We start from the raw sequence: 23,658 nt of genomic DNA, 5'->3' as shown, positions 1-23,658 counted from the left end.
ACTGAAGCCTCCCAGTGGTCTTCTGAAGAGCTGTAAGGATCCTAGGCATATATGTCCTCCCAAGACAATGAAGGGCCACACCCTTCAGCCTTCATTGGCCAGCAAGTTACTCCCCAGCCAATGAGGACTAAGGAGGAGGTTAGACCTCACAAAGCACTCTCTCTGACACTTCTGTACATGATGAGGCTAGGGAGGTTGCTAGGGAAACCAGGCTATAGCTTAGATATTGCAAATCAACACTCTTGGCACTTCTGGGATGTGGGGGAGAGGAGATGCTAGGAAGGCAAAAATGATCTGGTTGGGCAAAGGAGACTTTTCTTTAATATACCTGAAAGAGCCACCCCACCCTAATTCTTATATAGTGTTCAATAGTGGTAGTACAGGTGGTAGAGATCTTCCTCTACCAAAGTATTCCCCAAAGCTACTCCTACAAACTCATTCTGCTATCTTTCCCTTAGCCATTAGTTAGTATTTTGGATAATGTACCTAAAATCCATCCAAAAGTAATATGGTTATATTTTTCTTTAATTATCAGAAGATATGTGAATAATGCTACAAACAAGACATATTCCCATTAATGGATATCAATATACTTACTGCATTTGGCATTAAAGGCTGCCAATTTTTAAAATTGTTTTCTTCCAGGCCTTCAACTTATAGGAAAGGAATAAAATTAACTACCCACTGATGAAAATTGCATTTTATCCTTATTTTTATTCTATTTTTGGAGCCTGGTCACATTATCATCATTGAGTTTTGCAAGATTCCTTCTCTTTTATTCAAATTTTTCTTTCTTCTTAGAATCTAGCACTAGTTCCCTTCTCAACAATAGAATTATTATTTTATATTTGAATTCTGTCCTTGTATATGGCCTTGTTAAATGTATGTTTGAATGTACCATAACTGGTTTCTGTGTTTTGTAGCAGCATAGTCAGGTTCTAATGAAGGTTGGTTTCCGGGTTACGTCTTCATATGCTTTCTTTGGTGGATGCATACAGAAGGAGAGATTTAGGGGTCTTCCTCTTTTAATAAGGGCATTAATCTGAGACACAGCCCTCATGACCAAATTTAATTATCTCCTATCTCCAATTACCATCACATTAATGATAAGGGTATTAACATGTGAATTTTGGGAGGCACATTCAGTCCAAAGCAATAATTTTACTAAATATTGCCACATTGTTTTCTAGAATATATCAGTCCACCTTCCCAACAGATTTGTACTTTATGTTTCCCTACACAATCATCAATTTTTTATTTAGAATGCAGCTTCTCATAGGATCTCAGTGATCTTAACCAATTGATGTTTATACCCTTGTGTAATCCAGTTCAGTTGAATGGCATGAGTATGGGCTGTATCTAGAGATTTGCTTCTAATAGCTAAAATCCTACAAAAGTAATGGAATGCCATTAACATCATCAATTTTATCTTTGCTAGAACACTTTCTTGGTAGCAATCTCTCTTGCACATGTGCTTTCTCATTTTTATTAAAACATATTATGAAATGCTCAATAAAGAGGCCCACATTTTAAGGAATACCTTAGGAGGAACTGAGTCCTCAGCAAAATAAACTGCAGAGCACTGAATCCAAATAACAGCTACTTGATTTAATTAGGAAGAGGATCCTTCCCAGTTGAGCCTTGGGATAATTCACCCTTATAAAACAGACCCAGAGCTAGAGGACAACCAATCTGAACCCAGATTCTTGACTCATAGAAACTATGAGATAATTTCTTATTAATAATATTTCTCAGTTCTACAAATATCTCAGGGGTTCCCTCACATGTGAAATCTAGAAAAGAAAAGCCTAAAGGTAGCTGTCGGTTGTGATTTTCGATATGTACCCAAGTGGACCTGCTAATAGTTTATTCCTGAAATGTCCTTAACATATGAAAGAGCTGAATTCACCTTTCATCTGTGAAAGGAGAATGAATCAGAAGGGACTGAATGAATTTAACAAATTCCTGTCACATGCTGGGGAGAAGTGACTGAGGAACCAAAAGGGGGCTATATATGTTCAAAATTAAGCTAGAATGAAGAAGAGTCTTCATTCTGACTGGAGTGAAATGATATCTTAGAGTAGTTTTGATTGCATTTTCTGATTGCTAGAGATGATGAGCATTTTTTCATATATTTGTTGATTGTTTATCCTCTTCTTAAAAGCAGCATACTACAGGGTCATAGCCACATCAATGTTTATAGCAGCACAATTCTCAATAGCTAAACAGTGGACCCAGCGTAGATGCCCTTCAGTGGATGAATGGATAAAAAAAAAATGTGTCATATATACACAATGGGATATTACTCAGCACTAAAAGAGAATAAAATCATGGCAGAGTTGAGGTCTTGTTTTTGTGGCACAACAAACATGAAGATATTTGATTGCTTCCTTTGGAAAGGCAAATTGCACATAGTTGCCCCTCTGGAATCTGCATAGAGGTACAAAGCAAAGCAGTTGCCAGCGGTACTGTTCTTTTCCTGTACACTGAAACAGTCCTGGTATATTAAAGAAAATGAATTTTCATCATTAACTTGGTAGAACTTAATGAGTATCATATAATTATCTGAGTGCTTACAAAATGAGTACTTTGTCAGCTAAGCTGAGATCGGTGTCCATTATGCAGTTTTATACAGTAACATTGAGACAGCATTACTGTGCTATGTGCAGAAGATCTCAGATATATGCATAGAACTTACCTACATATATGTTTTTTTGAGGGATGGAGGGAGGAAAGTGGGAAGAGAGGGGGAGGGGCAGGGGCTGTGAGGGAGGGGAAGGGAGAGGGAGAGAGAGAGAGAGAGAGAGAGAGAGAGAGAGAGAGAGAGCGAGAGAGAGCGAGAGAGAGAGAGAGAATCCAAGAAAAACCTGGAAAAATAAACTTCATAAGAGAGAATGGCTAAACCAAACAAACAAAAATCAAAGGAAAACAACCCACAGAATGTCGGTAGTTATATAAGTTAGCTAGGTTGCAGAATGTTCCTTTATTGGGCTGCAGCTCATATTTTTACATCATTAGATTCTTGTTATCCATTCTGACCAGAATGTCATTGAAGTACTGTTCTTCAATGCTCAGTACATTATATTGGTATATTTGACATCTCATTATTGGTGATTTTAACTTTTATCACCTGAGTAAGATGGAGTTTATTGAAGTTTTCCATTATAAAGATACTGTTTTGATTTTTTTCACCAATAAAGGTCCAAAGGAAGTAATATCAGACTATGTTAATACTTCAATTTTAGTTGCATTTTTGACAGAGCATCCATTGACGATTTCTGACAGCATAGATTTTAACTTGTATTGATATTTTGTTTTACAAAATATTTTTCCTATTTTTCTCACTGCTTCTTCATTTTTAGGTTATAAGTATAATATAATAAGCAGCTTTCCCATCAATGACATTTATTTATTTGCTTACTTATTCAATATGAATATTGATATTAATAAATAAGCAAATGGACTCATAGATTCTTATATATTGGTTATATCTCGTTATTGTTACTATTTGCTTGATGTTCATATAGTACCACCAGCTTGGCTGTAGGGAGTACTTTAGTTATCAGTACTTTTTTCATCTCACATAACTTACCCTTCTTTGATCATTTCCATATTGGCAAGAACTTTTAGAAAATATCAAGAACATGGATAAAATGAATGTATGAAGGGCCTTTCCAACTTAAATTAAGAACAAAGAAAAATTGAATGTAATATACATACATAGGTTGAATCTTAATCAAGATTTGTTTTTTTTTTTTTTTTTTTTTTTTTTTTTTTTTGCTAAGGGATGAATTTTAAATATTTAACAAAATGTTAATAATTGTAGAATTTTATTAATATTAATGTACTTTTGTTTTCAATCATACTGTACTTATATAAGGGCATGTCCTGGTTCACAACATACAGATACTAGTATACTAATTGTAATGAGACAGCCTACCTGTGACTCAACATTTAGTGACCATAAAGAAGATATGGACATACTATGTACTATTTTTTAAGCTTTTATATAAATGTGAATTTATATAACAACAGCAACAACAATAATTACAACAACAATAATTATAACAAAACATAAGTTCTGAGGTACCGGGTCTGGTTGAAAGCCAGAGATACACATGGATATGTACCTCCATAGGCAAATATGGTCCCTCAGAACAGGAACATGCACAACTTTCAAAGTGATTGGTTCTGGGCTAGATTATAACTGTAGAGCACAACCACCTTGATACACAAGAAATTTTGTTTTAGTGTTTATTTATTTACTGACTTGGCTTATTATTTACTTACTAGTTTTGTTATATACAAGGTTTTGAGAAATAAAAATAAGATAAAATATAAACTCTATTTCTGCTTAGGAAAAACCAAAACTGAATAGTAAAAATTGTTTTGTTTTGTTTTTGATACTGAGGATTGAACTCGGGGATACTCAACCACTGAACCACATCCCCAGCCCTATTTTGTATTTTAGTTAGAGATAGGCTCTTACTGGGTTGCTCAATGCCTCACCATTGCTGAGGCTGGCTTTGAACTCACCATCCGCATGCTTCAGCATCTCAAGCCATTGGGCTTACAGGGGTGTGCAACCTAACAAAATTTTAATGCTTATCTTAGAGCTACCATAGATAAATTTCTTAATAGTTCTTAATTTCAAATTCTGCATAATGTGTTAAGAGGTAATATTTTTTCTTCTTCATGAGAAATATAAATTTAAGACAGAATGGTCTAGGTTCTGTTATAATAATGAGACAAATAACACTTCGTAAATGAAAGTCATATATGATCAAATATTAAGCAAATAAAATAAAAGATTGAAATAAAATTTAATAAATTTATTTTACTTTTAATTTAAAAATCTTGAGCATAATTGTATTCCTGAATATCTTTGTTTCCCCAAACTTGTATATTTCTTAGAATAGTTACTTTTGCTAGACAATATTTGATGTATGATATTATAAATGTCTTTAACACAGACAGTTTGCCAAAAATATAGATCACTTGGCAACTGTTCCATTTGTTGTAACTATCAAAAATGACATTTTTTGACACTTAAAAATTATTCTACCTCATTTAGAATGATGCAAAGGCATTCAATCTTGAAGTTGAAAGCCATACATGTAATTAGTATACAAAGTGGATCCCACTTATCCTCAGCTTTAGAACCAGAGTTAAATTATGTCAATTGTTAAGAGTCTAGGTCATTAAGAAGGATGTTTTTCCTCTAACACACAATCTGAGATATAAAAGTTCCCATGGTTAGTATATAAGACATTTGCAAATCCTATAAATTCAGACTTAAAATATTTTTCTGCAGATGTGATTTATATATTTAATCAAGCCTGGGGGTAGAATATCTATATCTTAGATTATATTTCAAATGGGATGTGATGAAGATATGTATTATATGGTCAATTCGTATTGTTAGCATAATGAATTCCTCAGAGTACTTCTCAAAAGAGTATAATTTTAAAATAGATTGTATCACCTGTTAAGAATAAAGCAATTAGGGTTGCTTTTCTTACCAAGAATTTAATAGTTAGCCAAGTATATATATAGGACAACCATCAGACTGGAATAAAATTTAAGATAGAACACACATAGTAGCCTCTAAATTTGACATTTATGAATGATTCATCAGGGTAAATAAAATTAAAATAATATGACCTTCCATTAACTGCTATAAGATCATACAAGAGTAAATAGTGTTCTATAGCAATACAAAATTGACTTGAATGCAATATAAAACTTGAATGAAGGGGCTTGTGGCTCAGTGGTAGAGTGCTTGTCTAGCAAGTGTAAGGCTCTGGGTTTAATTCTCAGCACCACATATAAATAAATGAATAAAATAGAGGTACATCAACAACTAAAATATAAACCGAAAAAATCATTGCAATATATAAAATTATTTTGAAACCTATGGTACTGCTGATAACACACTGTAGGCCACACACTGCATTGGGTTGAGCTCTAAGTTGTAGGCATGAACCCTGTGATAAATACTAAAACATATTTTATGTTATGAATGGTACAAAAAAGATGACTCTTTGTGTCCTATAAATTAAGAAAATAAGGCAATGGTCATGAGTAAAAGGAAATGAATACTTGGACTTCAACATAAGCACAGGGTTCTGTATCACTGACAGTCTACCTAAAAGAAAGAATTACAGAATGTTACTGGTGTTCAATGAGGTTTCCATAAGATACTTAAAGAAGGATTTGGAAGGCTTTGTGAGGGCTATTAGAGACATGGATCACTTCTGTTGCCTCAAAAGGAAAGTCGGGGTCATTTGGCCAAATAAAGAAATCCTTCCAAATCTTTTTTTTTTTTTTTTCCAGTTGTAAAGGGACACAATACCATTATTTTTAATTAATTATTTACTTTATGTGGTACTGAGGATCAAACCCAGTGCCCCACAGGAGGTGCATGCAAGTGCTCCAACACAGAGCCACAATCCCAGCCCCTCCAAACATATTTTTACCCTGTGGAACACTATTAATTGGGAATATCTCTACAAATGGAAAAAATAAAGTGTAAAAATAAATCACTCTGCACATAGACTTTTCTGACCATGAATACTGCCTTTTCCACACATCAAAATATATTTTATGCAAAACACCAGCCAAAAAAAGAATTCATGTCATTAAATGAGATTAAATGAGATTTGATAGTTAAACATAATATGCAAAATACATTAAAATTATAAAAATATAAGAGTAAAAACTGAAGTGAAAAACAGTGGATAAAGAAATTTGCCAAAAAAAAAAAAAAAAAAAAAAAAAGATTGCTGAGAGCTTGATGATATATGCAAACCTCAAGGTAGAGCTGTTAAGCATCAGAAAGAGAGGGGTGTGGGTTGGCAGATATCGAGAAGAAACCGCAAGAGAAAATTAAGTTATCACATTGTAAACAATGAAAACAGAAGTACTGAAAACGGTAAAAGCATAGAGTACCTGCTACAGAGTGCTATGAAAACAAACACAAAGTAAAATGAGTTTTAAGAAATTATTAAATATATATATATATATATATATATATATATATATATATATATACAGAGAGAGAGAGAGAGAGAGAGAGAGAGAGAGAGACAGACATCTGCACAAAGCTTGATAGTTCTTTGAATACATACATACATATATATATATATATATATGTGTATATATATATATATATATATATATATATATATATATATATATATATAAATGTAGTTACTGGAAAGGACAAAATAGCAAATTGAACAGAGGAAAAACAACAACAACAAATCAAAACTAAAGGAAATCTGAAACTACAGGGAAAAAGGGATACTGTTTTCAGGATATATTGCCAAAAAAGTGAAGAAGGTTTGGGTCACTCTGAATTATTTCATAATAAAAAATGAACTTCCAAGATACACAAACTTTAAAGTTTAGTCATAAACATGTAGCAATCAACAAGAAAAAATGAAGATTAGTTCAAAATTCCCCATAAGTATACAAAACTAAAAAAAAAAAACAAAAAACACTCACTTCCTGTGAGGAAACTAACTTTTTTTTTTTACTCCGACTGTCATTTACTTATGAATAAACCTTTATATATTTTTCATTGATAAACACAAAGAGAACTTATTCTTGGATGTCCTTAAAGACACTACTGGATGACAGGCTATCATGAGTTGCTGTACTTCAGTCACATTCTCAGGGTCCATTTCTAATTCTTTTTCTCTTTCTACTTATACCACATTCCTTACTTCAGTGAAGTCCATAAGGGTTATGATTATCTTCTTCCAAAGTCCTGTTAATGTTGATATTTTTACCTCATCCTATGAGTCACTAATAATAACATCTAGAATGTGAATTGTTTCTAGAATCTATTCAATTTACTTGGCCCAGATCCATCAGAAAAATCACTATGGCTGCTACAGCATTACAAAATGTATTTCTTAAACATCAGTTCCTGGCGATTGAAATTGCTGCTTGATCCATGCATTGCAGAATGGATATCTTGATAGCAGATATGCAAAGAAATACTCTCATTGTGCAACTTTATCATAGCTCCTGGGAATTTTCCTTTTTGAACAGTAAGTACCAACAGTGAACTTAGCATCTTTTTTTTTTTTTTTAATTTTTTATTGTTGGTTTTTCAAAACATTACATAGTTCTTGATATATAATATTTCACACTTTGATTCAAGTGGGTTATGCACTCCCATTTTTACCCCATATACATATTGCAGAATCACATCAGTTACACATCCATTGATTTACATATTGCCATACTTGTGTGTGTTGTATTCTGCTGCCTTTCCTATCCTCTACTATCCACCCTCCCCTCCCCTCCCCTCTTCTCTCTCAACCCCCTCTACTGTCATTCATTTCTCCCCCTTGTATTATTTTTCCCTTTCCCCTCACTTCCTCTTGTATGTACTTTTGTATAACCCTGAGGGTCTCCTTCCATTTCCATGCAATTTCCCTTCTCTCTCCCTTTCCCTCCCACCTCTCATCCCTGTTTAATGTTAATCTTCTTCTCATGCTCTTCGTCCCTACTCTGTTCTTGGTTACTCTTCTTATATCAAAGAAGACATTTGGCATTTGTTTTTTAGGGATTGGCTAGCTTCACTTAGCATAATCTGCTCTAATGCCATATTTCACTTATTTAGTAGTTCACTATTAATTTCTCTGGGGCTTTGAAAACTTAGTTCAGATATGAAAATCACCTAATTGTAAATATGGGGTGGATAAAGTTCAGCAACTCTAAATATTCTTTCTTTATAGCCATATATGTGGTGCTGAGAATTAAACCCAGAGCCTTACACTTGCTAGGCAAGCACTCTACCACTGAGCCACAAGCCCCTTCATTCAAGTTTTATATTGCATTCAAGTCAATTTTGTATTGCTATAGAACACCATTTACTATTGTATGATCTTATAGCAGTTAATGGAAGGTCATATTATTTTAATTTTATTTACCCTGATGCATCATTCATAAATGTCAAATTTAGAGGCTACTATGTGTGTTCCATCTTAAATTTTATTCCAGTCTGATGGTTGTCCTATATACATACTTGGCTAACTATTAAATTCTTGGTAAGAAAAGCAACCCTAATTGCTTTATTCTTAACAGGTGATACAATCTATTTTAAAATTATACTCTTTTGAGAAGTACTCTGAGGAGTTCATTATGCTAACAATACGAATTGACCATATAATACATATCTTCATCACATCCCATTTGAAACTATAATCTAAGATATAGATATTCTACCTACAGGCTTTATTAAATATATAAATCACATCTGCAGAAAAATATTTTAAGTCTGAATTTATAGGATTTGCAAATGTCTTATATACTAACCATGGGAACTTTCATATCTCAGATTGTGTGTTAGAGGAAAAAACATCCTTCTTAATGACCTAGACTCTTAACAATTGACATAATTTAACTCTGGTTCTAAAGCTGAGGATAAGTGGGATCCACTTTGTATACTAATTACATGTATGGCTTTCAACTTCAAGATCAAATGCCTTTGCATCATTCTGAAAGAGGTAGAATAATTTTTAAGTGTCAAAAAATTGTCATTTTTGATAGTTACAACAAATGGAACAGTTGCCAAGTGATCTATATTTTTGGCAAACTGTGTTAAAGACATTTATAATATCATACATCAAACATTGTCTAGCAAAAGTAACTATTCTAAGAAATATACAAGTTTGGGGAAACAAAGATGTTCAGGAATACAATTATGCTCAAGATTTTTAAATTAAAAGTAAAATAAATTTATTAAATTTTAATTCAATCTTTTATTTTATTTGCTTAATATTTGATCATATATGACTTTCATTTACAAAGTGTTATTTGTCTCATTATTATAACAGAACCTAGACCATCTGTCTTAAATTTATATGTCTCATGAAGAAGAAAAAATATTACCTCTTAACACATAATACAGAATTTGGAATTAAGAACTATTAAGAAATTTATCTGTGATAGCTCTAAGATAAGCATTAAAATTTTGTTAGGTTGCACACCCCTGTAAGCCCAATGGCTTGAGATGCTGAAGCATGCGGATGGTGAGTTCAAAGCCAGCCTCAGCAATGGTGAGGCATTGAGCAACCCAGTAAGAGCCTATCTCTAACTAAAATACAAAATAGGGCTGGGGATGTGGTTCAATGGTTGAGTATCCCCGAGTTCAATCCTCAGTATCAAAAACAAAACAAAACAATTTTTACTATTCAGTTTTGGTTTTTCCTAAGCAGAAATAGAGTTTACATTTTATCTTATTTTTATTTCTCAAAACCTTGTATATAACAAAACTAGTAAGTAAATAATAAGCCAAGTCAGTAAATAAATAAACACTAAAACAAAATTTCTTGTGTATCAAGGTGGTTGTGCTCTACAGTTATAATCTAGCCCAGAACCAATCACTTTGAAAGTTGTGCATGTTCCTGTTCTGAGGGACCATATTTGCCTATGGAGCTACATATCCATGTGTATCTCTGGCTTTCAACCAGACCCGGTACCTCAGAACTTATGTTTTGTTATAATTATTGTTGTTGTAATTATTGTTGTTGCTGTTGTTATATAAATTCACATTTATATAAAAGCTTAAAAAATAGTACATAGTATGTCCATATCTTCTTTATGGTCACTAAATGTTGAGTCACAGGTAGGCTGTCTCATTACAATTAGTATACTAGTATCTGTATGTTGTGAACCAGGACATGCCCTTATATAAGTACAGTATGATTGAAAACACAAGTACATTAATATTAATAAAATTCTACAATTATTAACATTTTGTTAAATATTTAAAATTCATCCCTTAGCAAAAAAAAAAAAAAAAAAAAAAAAAAAAAAAAAAAAACAAATCTTGATTAAGATTCAACCTATGTATGTATATTACATTCAATTTTTCTTTGTTCTTAATTTAAGTTGGAAAGGCCCTTCATACATTCATTTTATCCATGTTCTTGATATTTTCTAAAAGTTCTTGCCAATATGGAAATGATCAAAGAAGGGTAAGTTATGTGAGATGAAAAAAGTACTGATAACTAAAGTACTCCCTACAGCCAAGCTGGTGGTACTATATGAACATCAAGCAAATAGTAACAATAACGAGATATAACCAATATATAAGAATCTATGAGTCCATTTGCTTATTTATTAATATCAATATTCATATTGAATAAGTAAGCAAATAAATAAATGTCATTGATGGGAAAGCTGCTTATTATATTATACTTATAACCTAAAAATGAAGAAGCAGTGAGAAAAATAGGAAAAATATTTTGTAAAACAAAATATCAATACAAGTTAAAATCTATGCTGTCAGAAATCGTCAATGGATGCTCTGTCAAAAATGCAACTAAAATTGAAGTATTAACATAGTCTGATATTACTTCCTTTGGACCTTTATTGGTGAAAAAAATCAAAACAGTATCTTTATAATGGAAAACTTCAATAAACTCCATCTTACTCAGGTGATAAAAGTTAAAATCACCAATAATGAGATGTCAAATATACCAATATAATGTACTGAGCATTGAAGAACAGTACTTCAATGACATTCTGGTCAGAATGGATAACAAGAATCTAATGATGTAAAAATATGAGCTGCAGCCCAATAAAGGAACATTCTGCAACCTAGCTAACTTATATAACTACCGACATTCTGTGGGTTGTTTTCCTTTGATTTTTGTTTGTTTGGTTTAGCCATTCTCTCTTATGAAGTTTATTTTTCCAGGTTTTTCTTGGATTCTCTCTCTCTCTCTCTCTCTCTCTCGCTCTCTCTCTCTCTCTCTCTCTCTCTCTCTCTCCCTCTCCCTTCCCCTCCCTCACAGCCCCTGCCCCTCCCCCTCTCTTCCCACTTTCCTCCCTCCATCCCTCAAAAAAACATATATGTAGGTAAGTTCTATGCATATATCTGAGATCTTCTGCACATAGCACAGTAATGCTGTCTCAATGTTACTGTATAAAACTGCATAATGGACACCGATCTCAGCTTAGCTGACAAAGTACTCATTTTGTAAGCACTCAGATAATTATATGATACTCATTAAGTTCTACCAAGTTAATGATGAAAATTCATTTTCTTTAATATACCAGGACTGTTTCAGTGTACAGGAAAAGAACAGTACCGCTGGCAACTGCTTTGCTTTGTACCTCTATGCAGATTCCAGAGGGGCAACTATGTGCAATTTGCCTTTCCAAAGGAAGCAATCAAATATCTTCATGTTTGTTGTGCCACAAAAACAAGACCTCAACTCTGCCATGATTTTATTCTCTTTTAGTGCTGAGTAATATCCCATTGTGTATATATGACACATTTTTTTTTATCCATTAATCCACTGAAGGGCATCTACGCTGGATCCACTGTTTAGCTATTGAGAATTGTGCTGCTATAAACATTGATGTGGCTATGACCCTGTAGTATGCTGCTTTTAAGAAGAGGATAAACAATCAACAAATATATGAAAAAATGCTCATCATCTCTAGCAATCAGAAAATGCAATCAAAACTACTCTAAGATATCATCTCACTCCAGTCAGAATGAAGACTCTTCTTCATTCTAGCTTAATTTTGAACATATATAGCCCCCTTTTGGTTCCTCAGTCACTTCTCCCCAGCATGTGACAGGAATTTGTTAAATTCATTCAGTCCCTTCTGATTCATTCTCCTTTCACAGATGAAAGGTGAATTCAGCTCTTTCATATGTTAAGGACATTTCAGGAATAAACTATTAGCAGGTCCACTTGGGTACATATCGAAAATCACAACCGACAGCTACCTTTAGGCTTTTCTTTTCTAGATTTCACATGTGAGGGAACCCCTGAGATATTTGTAGAACTGAGAAATATTATTAATAAGAAATTATCTCATAGTTTCTATGAGTCAAGAATCTGGGTTCAGATTGGTTGTCCTCTAGCTCTGGGTCTGTTTTATAAGGGTGAATTATCCCAAGGCTCAACTGGGAAGGATCCTCTTCCTAATTAAATCAAGTAGCTGTTATTTGGATTCAGTGCTCTGCAGTTTATTTTGCTGAGGACTCAGTTCCTCCTAAGGTATTCCTTAAAATGTGGGCCTCTTTATTGAGCATTTCATAATATGTTTTAATAAAAATGAGAAAGCACATGTGCAAGAGAGATTGCTACCAAGAAAGTGTTCTAGCAAAGATAAAATTGATGATGTTAATGGCATTCCATTACTTTTGTAGGATTTTAGCTATTAGAAGCAAATCTCTAGATACAGCCCATACTCATGCCATTCAACTGAACTGGATTACACAAGGGTATAAACATCAATTGGTTAAGATCACTGAGATCCTATGAGAAGCTGCATTCTAAATAAAAAATTGATGATTGTGTAGGGAAACATAAAGTACAAATCTGTTGGGAAGGTGGACTGATATATTCTAGAAAACAATGTGGCAATATTTAGTAAAATTATTGCTTTGGACTGAATGTGCCTCCCAAAATTCACATGTTAATACCCTTATCATTAATGTGATGGTAATTGGAGATAGGAGATAATTAAATTTGGTCATGAGGGCTGTGTCTCAGATTAATGCCCTTATTAAAAGAGGAAGACCCCTAAATCTCTCCTTCTGTATGCATCCACCAAAGAAAGCATATGAAGACGTAACCCGGAAACCAACCTTCATTAGAACCTGACTATGCTGCTACAAAACACAGAAACCAGTTATGGTACATTCAAACATACATTTAACAAGGCCATATACAAGGACAGAATTCAAATATAAAATAATAATTCTATTGTTGAGAAGGGAACTAGTGCTAGATTCTAAGAAGAAAGAAAAATTTGAATAAAAGAGAAGGAATCTTGCAAAACTCAATGATGATAATGTGACCAGGCTCCAAAAATAGAATAAAAATAAGGATAAAATGCAATTTTCATCAGTGGGTAGTTAATTTTATTCCTTTCCTATAAGTTGAAGGCCTGGAAGAAAACAATTTTAAAAATTGGCAGCCTTTAATGCCAAATGCAGTAAGTATATTGATATCCATTAATGGGAATATGTCTTGTTTGTAGCATTATTCACATATCTTCTGATAATTAAAGAAAAATATAACCATATTACTTTTGGATGGATTTTAGGTACATTATCCAAAATACTAACTAATGGCTAAGGGAAAGATAGCAGAATGAGTTTGTAGGAGTAGCTTTGGGGAATACTTTGGTAGAGGAAGATCTCTACCACCTGTACTACCACTATTGAACACTATATAAGAATTAGGGTGGGGTGGCTCTTTCAGGTATATTAAAGAAAAGTCTCCTTTGCCCAACCAGATCATTTTTGCCTTCCTAGCATCTCCTCTCCCCCACATCCCAGAAGTGCCAAGAGTGTTGATTTGCAATATCTAAGCTATAGCCTGGTTTCCCTAGCAACCTCCCTAGCCTCATCATGTACAGAAGTGTCAGAGAGAGTGCTTTGTGAGGTCTAACCTCCTCCTTAGTCCTCATTGGCTGGGGAGTAACTTGCTGGCCAATGAAGGCTGAAGGGTGTGGCCCTTCATTGTCTTGGGAGGACATATATGCCTAGGATCCTTACAGCTCTTCAGAAGACCACTGGGAGGCTTCAGTATGGCTAAGGCAACCAAGAAATCACAGAAGCCTAATGCAGATATGGCCCAGTCAACATCATCGATGAAAGAAAGAAAGAATATGAAGACTTCCTATCATCACTCCAGATGCGGAAGAGGCAGCAAGGTAAGATAACCCAACCCAAGCTTCTCCTTTCTGCATTCATTCCCCACGACCTAAGACTCCTATTTATTTTTCATCTGGCACAAACCCCTACTTCACATGTATATCCTATCTTCTTTTCCCAAACCAATGCCCTTATGGCCTCTCTGTTGTCCTTACAGATACTAAAGTCCACCAATAAGGGTAAAAAAACACTTCAAAATAATTCAAGCAAAAGAGACTCAGAAAAGCCTTCCACATCTCTGAAAAAATCTAAGAAAACTAAAGGAACAATACTCTTTGTTCATTATCATCGGCTAAATGAAAAACTGAATAGAGAGCCAGAAATGGAAAATACCCCAGAAACCTCCAGCATTTCAAGTGATGATCTGGACAGCAAGTAATTGAGTGGGGCCAGAGACCTCAGAATAATCTGCAGAGTGTCCAGAGGTCTGGCAGCTAAGAAATGGCTCAATTTTACCACAGGTTACTAACATTAATGGTGGTGAAAATAAAATCAATCTGATGTGAAAAGATGTGTATCTCTGTGAGCCTCTGATGCTGGAGTGGGAACAAATAAAAGGTAGAAGTAGGTGTTTGAGAAGGGAGAGATGTGGGATCTGTGGAGTTGGAGTTCAAAAGATAAATTGTTATCCACACATTGAAGGATAAAGACAAAGTGAGGACTGAGGACTGAAGACAAACTTCCTCTTTATACTTGATCCCACAGGCAAGGCGAAAAGGACTTCATGTTTCTCCCTATTTGTGTATGGCTTTAGTATGTAGATTTCCAGAAACTGTATAAGGTGAGGCATGTGAGTGGCAGTATCTCAAAAAATATACAAGGAGTCACCTGAGGAACACTGACCTCATAGTGGTGTTTGTTACTCCATACCCTATTATGTAAGCAACTAATGGCTCTCAGAAGGGCTAAAGAACTCACTCTATCATCCCTAGGAAAGTAATGGTGATTGAAAGAACAAATCCAGAACCAATCAGCCCACTTAAGAAATTTGGGGTAGAGTAAGCCATTGGGAGTGGTCTGCCTCATGTGCTGGCAAGAAAATGGAGCATTCATTGTTCATGGAGAAGTTTTAAGCAACATGGCTCCTCCTACAAATATCTTTAAGCTTTATCTTTTTCAAAGTTGTTTTCATCCATGAAAAGAGTTTCATGCTTAATTTATGGAACTATAATTGAAGCACAAGAACCTGTACGTGATTAAAAAGTTTGTATGTGGGCTGGGGTTGTGGCTCAGTGGTAGAGCACTTGTCTGGCATCTGTGAGGCACTGGGTTTGATCCTCAGCATCACATAATAATTAAATAAAATAAAGGTATTGGGTCCACCTACAACTATTTTTTTAAAGTTCGTATGTTTTATCACACACACACATACTAATCACAATTATAAGAGTGAATATATCCATCATTCCTTAAAATTTCCAAATGCTGTTAGTCCCTTTTGTGATAGTAAAATACCTGAGGATGGGTACATTATTTTTTAAAAAAAGATTTCACAATTTTGGAAGCTGAAAGTCTGAGATTGGGCAGCCTCACCTAGTTGGCCTCTGATGAGGGCCTTCCTGCTATGTCATAACATGGGCTGATGGCTTCACATGATGAAGGAAGTATGTGTGTGTGTATGTGAGAGGTAAATCACATGGAAAGAGAGAAACAGAGTAGGAAAGGGTCAAAATTGCTCCTTTATAACATCTCTTCTCTCATGGAAACAAATTCAGTCCTACAATCAGCATGATGAGCATTAGTATCTTCAGAGGGGTGATTATTAAAGGGGTGATCATCTCCCACTAGGCCCCACCTCTTAAAGTTGTCTTCCAACCTTTCAATACCAAATATACTGGGGACCAAACCATATTCAAACTACAGCATGCTTCTTGGCAATATCTCCCTCCTACCCCTCCCTGTACCCCCATCTCCAGGTAACTACTGTCTTGCTTGTGGCCACTATCAGTTTCCATTTTCTAGAGGTTTATAAAAATGGAGTCATGAAATATATACTCTTTTTTTCATCTAGCCTCTTAGAAAATTCTTCTCACCCCTCAAAAATCTTTTATTGTTTTAATTTCTAAAAGATGCCTGCAGTCAGTAAGTTTTTTTTTAAGTTATAGTTGGACACAAAGCCTTCATTTTATTTATTGAATTTTATGTGGTGCGGAGGATTGAACTTAGTGCCTCACGTGCTAGGCGAGTGCGCTATCACTGAGCCACAACCCCAGCCCTGCTAATAAGTTTTAAATGTGTATATATAAGGTACAAAAAGGACATTATTAGCACTTGTACATTAATTATCAGATATATTATGTGAGGGAATTAATGTGGAGAAATTCTTGTTATACTATTAACCTTAGATATCATGTAATTAAGTTACTGCTTTCCTTTCTAAAGTAAGTTCCTCAGGATCTAGTATGGCTTGCAGTGCATTTCAGGCCACTATTGTGTGGTCTTGTATGACACATGTATTCTAGCACTTAAACAGCTGTTTCTAAATAAACATTGATAGCACGGTGATTGTAAAATAAAAGCAATAATATAAAAGAAATTAATTTCTTATGTGCTGTCATTTCATGAAGAGTTTATTTGTGCTCATGCTTAAATCAGTAAATCAAAGTGCAAATGAGAGTTTAAGTTCTTACATGATTTATGCGTGTACTTTGATGAAGTTGAATTATATCTTTAAAAGTAAATTTATTCTTGTTTAATTGTTCAATGTTTATTTAAAAAATATTAAATGTAACACCATATGGATGATTTATTAGTTGACTAGATTGTACCTTTTGCTTTTCTATCCATTATTACTTCTTGTTTAAATTCATGATTATTATTCTTCTATTGAAGAGTGAGCATTTAAAAACATTGGCCACTTAGAGTTTAATATGTCATTTATGCCAATGGTTAACAATATTTTTCATCATATTTTGCTCCTAGGATATGACTGTTTTTATTTTGAACATCTTTATTTAGATATAATTGACATGTAATAAATTACATGTAATAAATTACACATAAAATAATAAATTAGATTTAACATTTCACCTGTAAAACCATCACCATTATTAAAAAAAAAAAAAAAAAAAAAAAAAAAAGAATATGATCATTACCTAAATAGTTTCCTCAAACCACTTCCCCAAGCCCTGTCCATTGCCATACAAGCACTGATCAGCTTTCTGGATCTGTAGATTAGTTTATATTTTCTAGAGTTTTATATAAATGGAATCACAATTTGTACTTTTGTATGGTTCTTTCACTCAGTGAAAATTGAGAGTCATCAATATTATTGAGTACATCTACATTACAAGATTTGCATATATTATGATTTTAAGTAGCATTAAATTGAATCTCCACCAATTAGTTACCTTATTCCTTTCACTCAAGTTGCCCCAATGGTTATGTCTTCCACAAATATATTACTTTTTCATTAGGAAATTGATATTGACACAATTCATTTAACTTACTAATATTTCACCAGGTTTACATTAACAAATTTTTATATGTATTTGTGTTTGGTTCTGTGGAATTTTCTCATGTGTAGCATTTTCTGTAACTATTACTATAGTCAACATGCAGAACAGTTCCATCCAAGGAACACTTTTGCTACATATATATATAACCATAGTCACCTCTAGTCACTTCTCCATCCCTGAAATCAAGTAATTTATTCTTTATGATTTTTATGATTTTTTTTCATTAGAAAAAAATGTTACATAAATGGAATAACTCGGTTTGGAACCATTTTGTATCTTTCTTTTTCACTCAGAATAAATCGCCTGTGATCTAATCAATTTGTGTGTAATAATAGTTTTTTTTTGTTTGCTTCAATCATTCATTGATTAATCCATTTGGTTTGATAAATCATTAATTTATTAAAGAACACTATGTAGCCACAATTCTCTAGAAAAACAAAACAAAAGTATAAAGTCAGGTTGATAGATAGAAGATAGATAGATAATCAGTCAGGCAAGAAGGGAGGCAGAAATAATAAGAGATCTATTAAAGGAATTGACTTAGGCAGCTATAAGCACTAAGATGTCCTAAAATAGGCTATTTGAAAGCTGTAGACCCTGGGATGCAATTATCATTGCTCAGTCTAAGTTTGAAAATTTCAGAACCAGAGAAGTCAAAGGTATCATTAATTCTCAGTCTGAAACTTAAGGCCTATCAACCCTGAGGGTGCTAGTATGAGTCCTAGAGTCCCAAAGCCAGAAAGTCTGGAGTACTGATGTTGAAGGTCAGGAGAAGAAGTGTTGCTATTCCTGAAAAGATATGGGAATCCTTTTCTCTCCATTTTTAAAAATTTATTTTATTTTTTACACAAATGGAGCACAACTTTTCATTTCTCTGGTTTTTACGTGATGGAGATTAATTGCACAAACATAACCACACATAGGAATAATAACGTCCCTCTCATTCTATTCAAGGACCTAGCCAGTAGAATGGTGCCCACCTACATTAATGGCTGATTTTCTTCACTCAGTTAACTAACATGTCAGTCTCCTCTAGAAACGTGTTCATAGACACACACAGAAGTATTCCCAGGTTTCTAAGTATTCATTAACCCAAACAAGTTGACACATAAATTAATTATCATAGATATCTTTGTTGTTTCTAATTTTAGAAGATTAAAATAAAGATGATATGGCATTCCTGTATAAATTTTGAGTGTGAATGTGATCTTCCAACTTTCTGGAATAATACCCAAGAATACAATTTTTAGGTCATCTGATAAATGTATTGTTTAGTTGTGTGAGAAATTTTCATATGACTTTCCAGTTGGTTGTACCATTTTAAATTCCCACCAGCAATCTACAAGGGATATAATTTCTCTGCATTCTCACTAGAATTTAGTGCTATCACTTTATATTTAAGTTATTCTGGTGCATGTATAATGATATACAATTAGCATTTTGATTTGAATTTCTCCTATGGTTGATATAGTTGAACATGTTTTTATATGCTTGTTTTCCATCTACAAATCCCCTTTGTAAAAATTTCCACTCATATTTCTAGCCCATTTCTCTTTCTTTCTCATTGGAGACACTTGCACAGTAAGACTTGGATAAATTTGAAGACAGGTGTACATAAATACAGAACCATTTTATAATTGCTTTTTCTTTCTTCCATCCCTTAATCTTATTGGAAAGGCATAAGAAAATGAATCATTTCTTATTTAATCCAGAATTTCCTTAATTGGATTTTAGGATCTCTGTTTTAAAGAGCAGATTATCTGAATTTTTAAGACCTCTTACAATATTTTTTTGTATTTTCTTTCTACCCACATACCATTAACTGGTATTTTCTCCTAGATCCCGATGAATTTTCTGTTGTTAAATAATACTTTAAATATTGGTATTAAACAAAGGATTGCTATATGTTTCTTCATATAACATTTTCTTCCTCTAGTATGTTGTTATAATCCCTTTTGGCTTTTGGGTGCTCAATGTCGCTCCTATGTAAAAAATGCTGGATTTGGGATTCTAATATTTGGCTTTTGGGATGTACCATTAAGGGATTACATGTAGATTTTGTGGCTGTGGTCTGCTTTTACTTAACAATTCTCCATTCTATTACTGCATCCATCTTTGCCCCTATAATATATGCATTCAGTCATTTCAATGATACTCAACCACATGAGAACCACCTCCAAACTATGTAAAATCATCTCCTCCATAACCTTGTATAACACTGGTTCTGGTAAATAATTTATCCTTAAAGTTTTCTTCCATACCTATTCCAAAGGGTTCTGCAACACACATCAGTCTTGGTACCATACTAAACAATTTATGAATATTAACAATATGATTAGCCTGTATTGGTGTATGTGGGTAATTTAAACCTTTGAATTCCTTTGTCAGATTTACTTGATATTTTCAAAAATCAAAACTAGAGGAAATTCTACAGACATTATATACTGAACAGCTTAGGGATTTTTTCTCTGGTTTCAACATTCCTTGGAAAAATCAGTCAGAGGATAGCTATCATACTTGATGATTAAGGAATTCCTAGCCAATCACTTCAAACTGAAATAACCACAAACAGTCCTGCCATCTCTTGCCACTCAGGCTCTTTACGTAAGCAGAGAATCATCCTCTGAAATCTAATCCCTCTCTTGATTATTATATCTTTATTACACAAGGTTCCTAGAATCATATGCCAACATACTTCAGGAATTTTTGTCTATACATTTGCAAAGATAAATTATGATCTGTGTTAGATGTAATTTTGCTTTTTAATTTAGACTTCTCTCTAGATCCTGAATCTACAGGTTTGGGTCTTTCTGTATATGTAATTAGACTTATGTTATTATTTCCTAAAATACTTTTTCAGTCTGACTTTTTCTTTAATTTTCTTCTGAGCAAGTGAGGATATGGAAGTTAACTTGTTATTATTACATAGGTTGCTAATTTATTTATTTTTCTGTTCAGATTGGGGAAACCCTATTGATCTTTCCTCAAGTTGATTGGTTCTTTTCTTGTCTTCTTCACTATGTATAAGCTCATTAATCCAGTTTTCTTTTATTCTACAGTCTTCTAGTTCTATAATTTACATTTTAGTCATCTATTTGTTGTTGATTTTTTAAAAAGAAAATTAACAATTGCTGTTTATTGTATTTTTGTGATTCGTGATTTAAAATTTGTATCAGTTTTCTTATGATTCATCTTATTATTCCAGGGGCCCTACCCATACCACCCTGATCAAATTAGTGTCTGACTTATTGCACACAGGTGGGGTGGAGGCTCAGCTCTCTACTCAGCTCTGCTGATACTTATCTTCTCAGCAAAAATAAAAATGAAGCACCAATTAACACCATCAACTTGACTCCAAGTAAGAGTATAGATCCCCACTACATCTTATTCTTCTCAGGGAGAAGTAAGGGGAGAGAGTTTACTCATACTGTTTTGTGGCTACTCAGTAAGAGTGTAAACTCAGATCCTGTTTGGGATCAGCTGATACCAGGGGAAGGGATACTTGTAGAACAAACCAACCCTATCTCTTAACACCTCGTTCTGCTTGGTTAATCTGGACAGGTGTAGCAGTTTGCCTGTCTAATGGATCATACTCATTTCAGGGGTACTTAGAAAGTGAAACACTAACAAGTCCTGATTTGAACTTCTTCATAAATCTCATAGATATCCAATGGTAGTAGAAGCTCAGCTATCTGTTAAGACTCACTGACACCAAATAGTGTGGGTGAGGTACAGTGGTGAATAATTCTACTCTCATTACATTTCCTTGCTGCCATATGGGTTTAAAAGAACAGGGTGCCTTTAAATGCTATTGATGATGCTGGTATTTCCCCTTGGCAAGTCAAGATCAGCATTCCACTCACTGGGGGAAGTGTAGCATCACCTACCTCCATCAACTACTTTTGCCAACCAGGAGACCAAAGATCATCTCATCAAGAATTTTGGTGATGCCTAAAGCAAGACAAAAAACTACTGTTTCCGATAGATCCAAGGGTAAGTGCAGGATGGGTTTTATTTTTGGTCCTACAAACTATGCATATTTGTGGATATTTTGGAGGAAACTATTCCATTGATGTTTGTTGGGAATAGGATGGATGTATCCAAAGTATTTCTGCTGTCTTGGGTCCTTCTTTCTCTGGTATTTTGGTTAAGACAAACAGGCTTTACTTGGAGATATTTTTGTCTGTGCCTATTGGTGGTTCTACATTGAAAACTTCTGCAGCATCCTTTCTAACATATTTAAACGCCAACAAGAAAACCCAGGGAACTAACTTCCACTAGTTACCTAATTCCTGTGTCCCTATGTGTTCTGCCTTCTTTCTACAGTTAAAAATCCTCTTATGTTTGTTGAATTATGCCCAAGGTTTCTTAATTTTAAGATGGAAACAGTTCTGTTGCTGCCAGCAGTGTGAAGAGAACAGTAGGTAGGGTGCCCAGAATTGGTTTAGCCATGGGTCAGAGATGCCCCAGAACCTTTCCCCTCAGCCACAAGAGGGCACATTGCAACCCAGGGTACCAGGGAACTATTAGAGCAGCCCATGATCATGCCAGAGGTGGATGGAGCAAAGCCTTTCTGGAGGCACTAGAGCCAAAAATATTGTAATCTTTTTAATATTAGGTTTTAATTTCACTTGTATTTTATTATCTTCTGTATTGATTGTCCCATTATTTGTTATCACAAACTTTAATCCAATCTTATATCCAATCTTATATTGTTTTTAAAATGGGACATATACTATTTTTTTTCTTTTCTCACTATTCCTTCTTCTGCACCCTCCCTTACTTTGCTTCTTTTCCTATTTTAATTTTTCACATGGACTCTTTCTATTTATTCTGAACTATTGCTCCCCTTTGCCATTTTTGGATTAGTGGCATAGTAGAGAATATTTTCAATAAGGTGTTACATCTTACTGGTACACAGTCTGCTCTCAGGTAGTCACAGTTACTGGTGATAATTATCTCTTCAAAACAGAGCTGGTAGCACTTTAAACATATCATGTACTCTGACACTGAGTCAAATTTTATTATATATTTATTATGAACTTTTGGTAGGAAATAGATTCCACATCATTTGGAGGAGAATTCTAAAGGATTGTTATATAATTCTGCAGCCTTTATTGGCCTTGCCTTCCTTCTAGAAATAAAGGGATTTTCCTCATCTATCCTTTTTCTAGTAACAGTTGGCCTTTACCTGTGCCATAGGAGTGACAACATATGCTGCCCTTTGGGGAATTGAAGACTTTTGACAGAGTGTCCAAACAGTAATGATAATTTTCAAATCTTTTATGCACCAGCAAGGGAAGCTATCTCTGGGTTCCTGACCTGCTTCTAGTCTTTTTCTTGAGCAAATCTGGAGGACCATAGAAAGGAACCTGTAAGCTGATGTTAATTCATCTTGTGTCTGTTTCTCCAGCGGCTTTGTTACTGTCACAACAACATACACTTGGACATTAACAATTGGTTCAAAGTGTTACTGATTCCTTATTGCCCACT

The 23,658-nt window shown here is 34.1% G+C and overlaps 1 protein-coding gene across 1 annotated transcript; it reads left to right on the top strand.

The window, feature by feature from the left end:
* The first annotated feature begins 14,580 nt into the window (after positions 1–14,580).
* LOC139703541 (uncharacterized protein CXorf51A-like) lies at positions 14,581–15,086 on the top strand. Its single transcript, XM_071607044.1, has 2 exons — positions 14,581–14,706; positions 14,865–15,086. The coding sequence occupies exons 1-2, from the start codon at positions 14,581–14,583 to the stop codon at positions 15,084–15,086; spliced, it is 348 nt and encodes a 115-aa protein (XP_071463145.1).
* The last annotated feature ends 8,572 nt before the right edge of the window (positions 15,087–23,658 follow it).

This window comes from Marmota flaviventris, chromosome Y, assembly GCF_047511675.1.
Source record: "Marmota flaviventris isolate mMarFla1 chromosome Y, mMarFla1.hap1, whole genome shotgun sequence".
Lineage (NCBI taxonomy): Eukaryota > Metazoa > Chordata > Mammalia > Rodentia > Sciuridae > Marmota > Marmota flaviventris.
The sequence above is the reverse complement of the archived record's forward strand: the minus strand, read 5'-3'. Positions and strand labels throughout refer to the sequence as shown.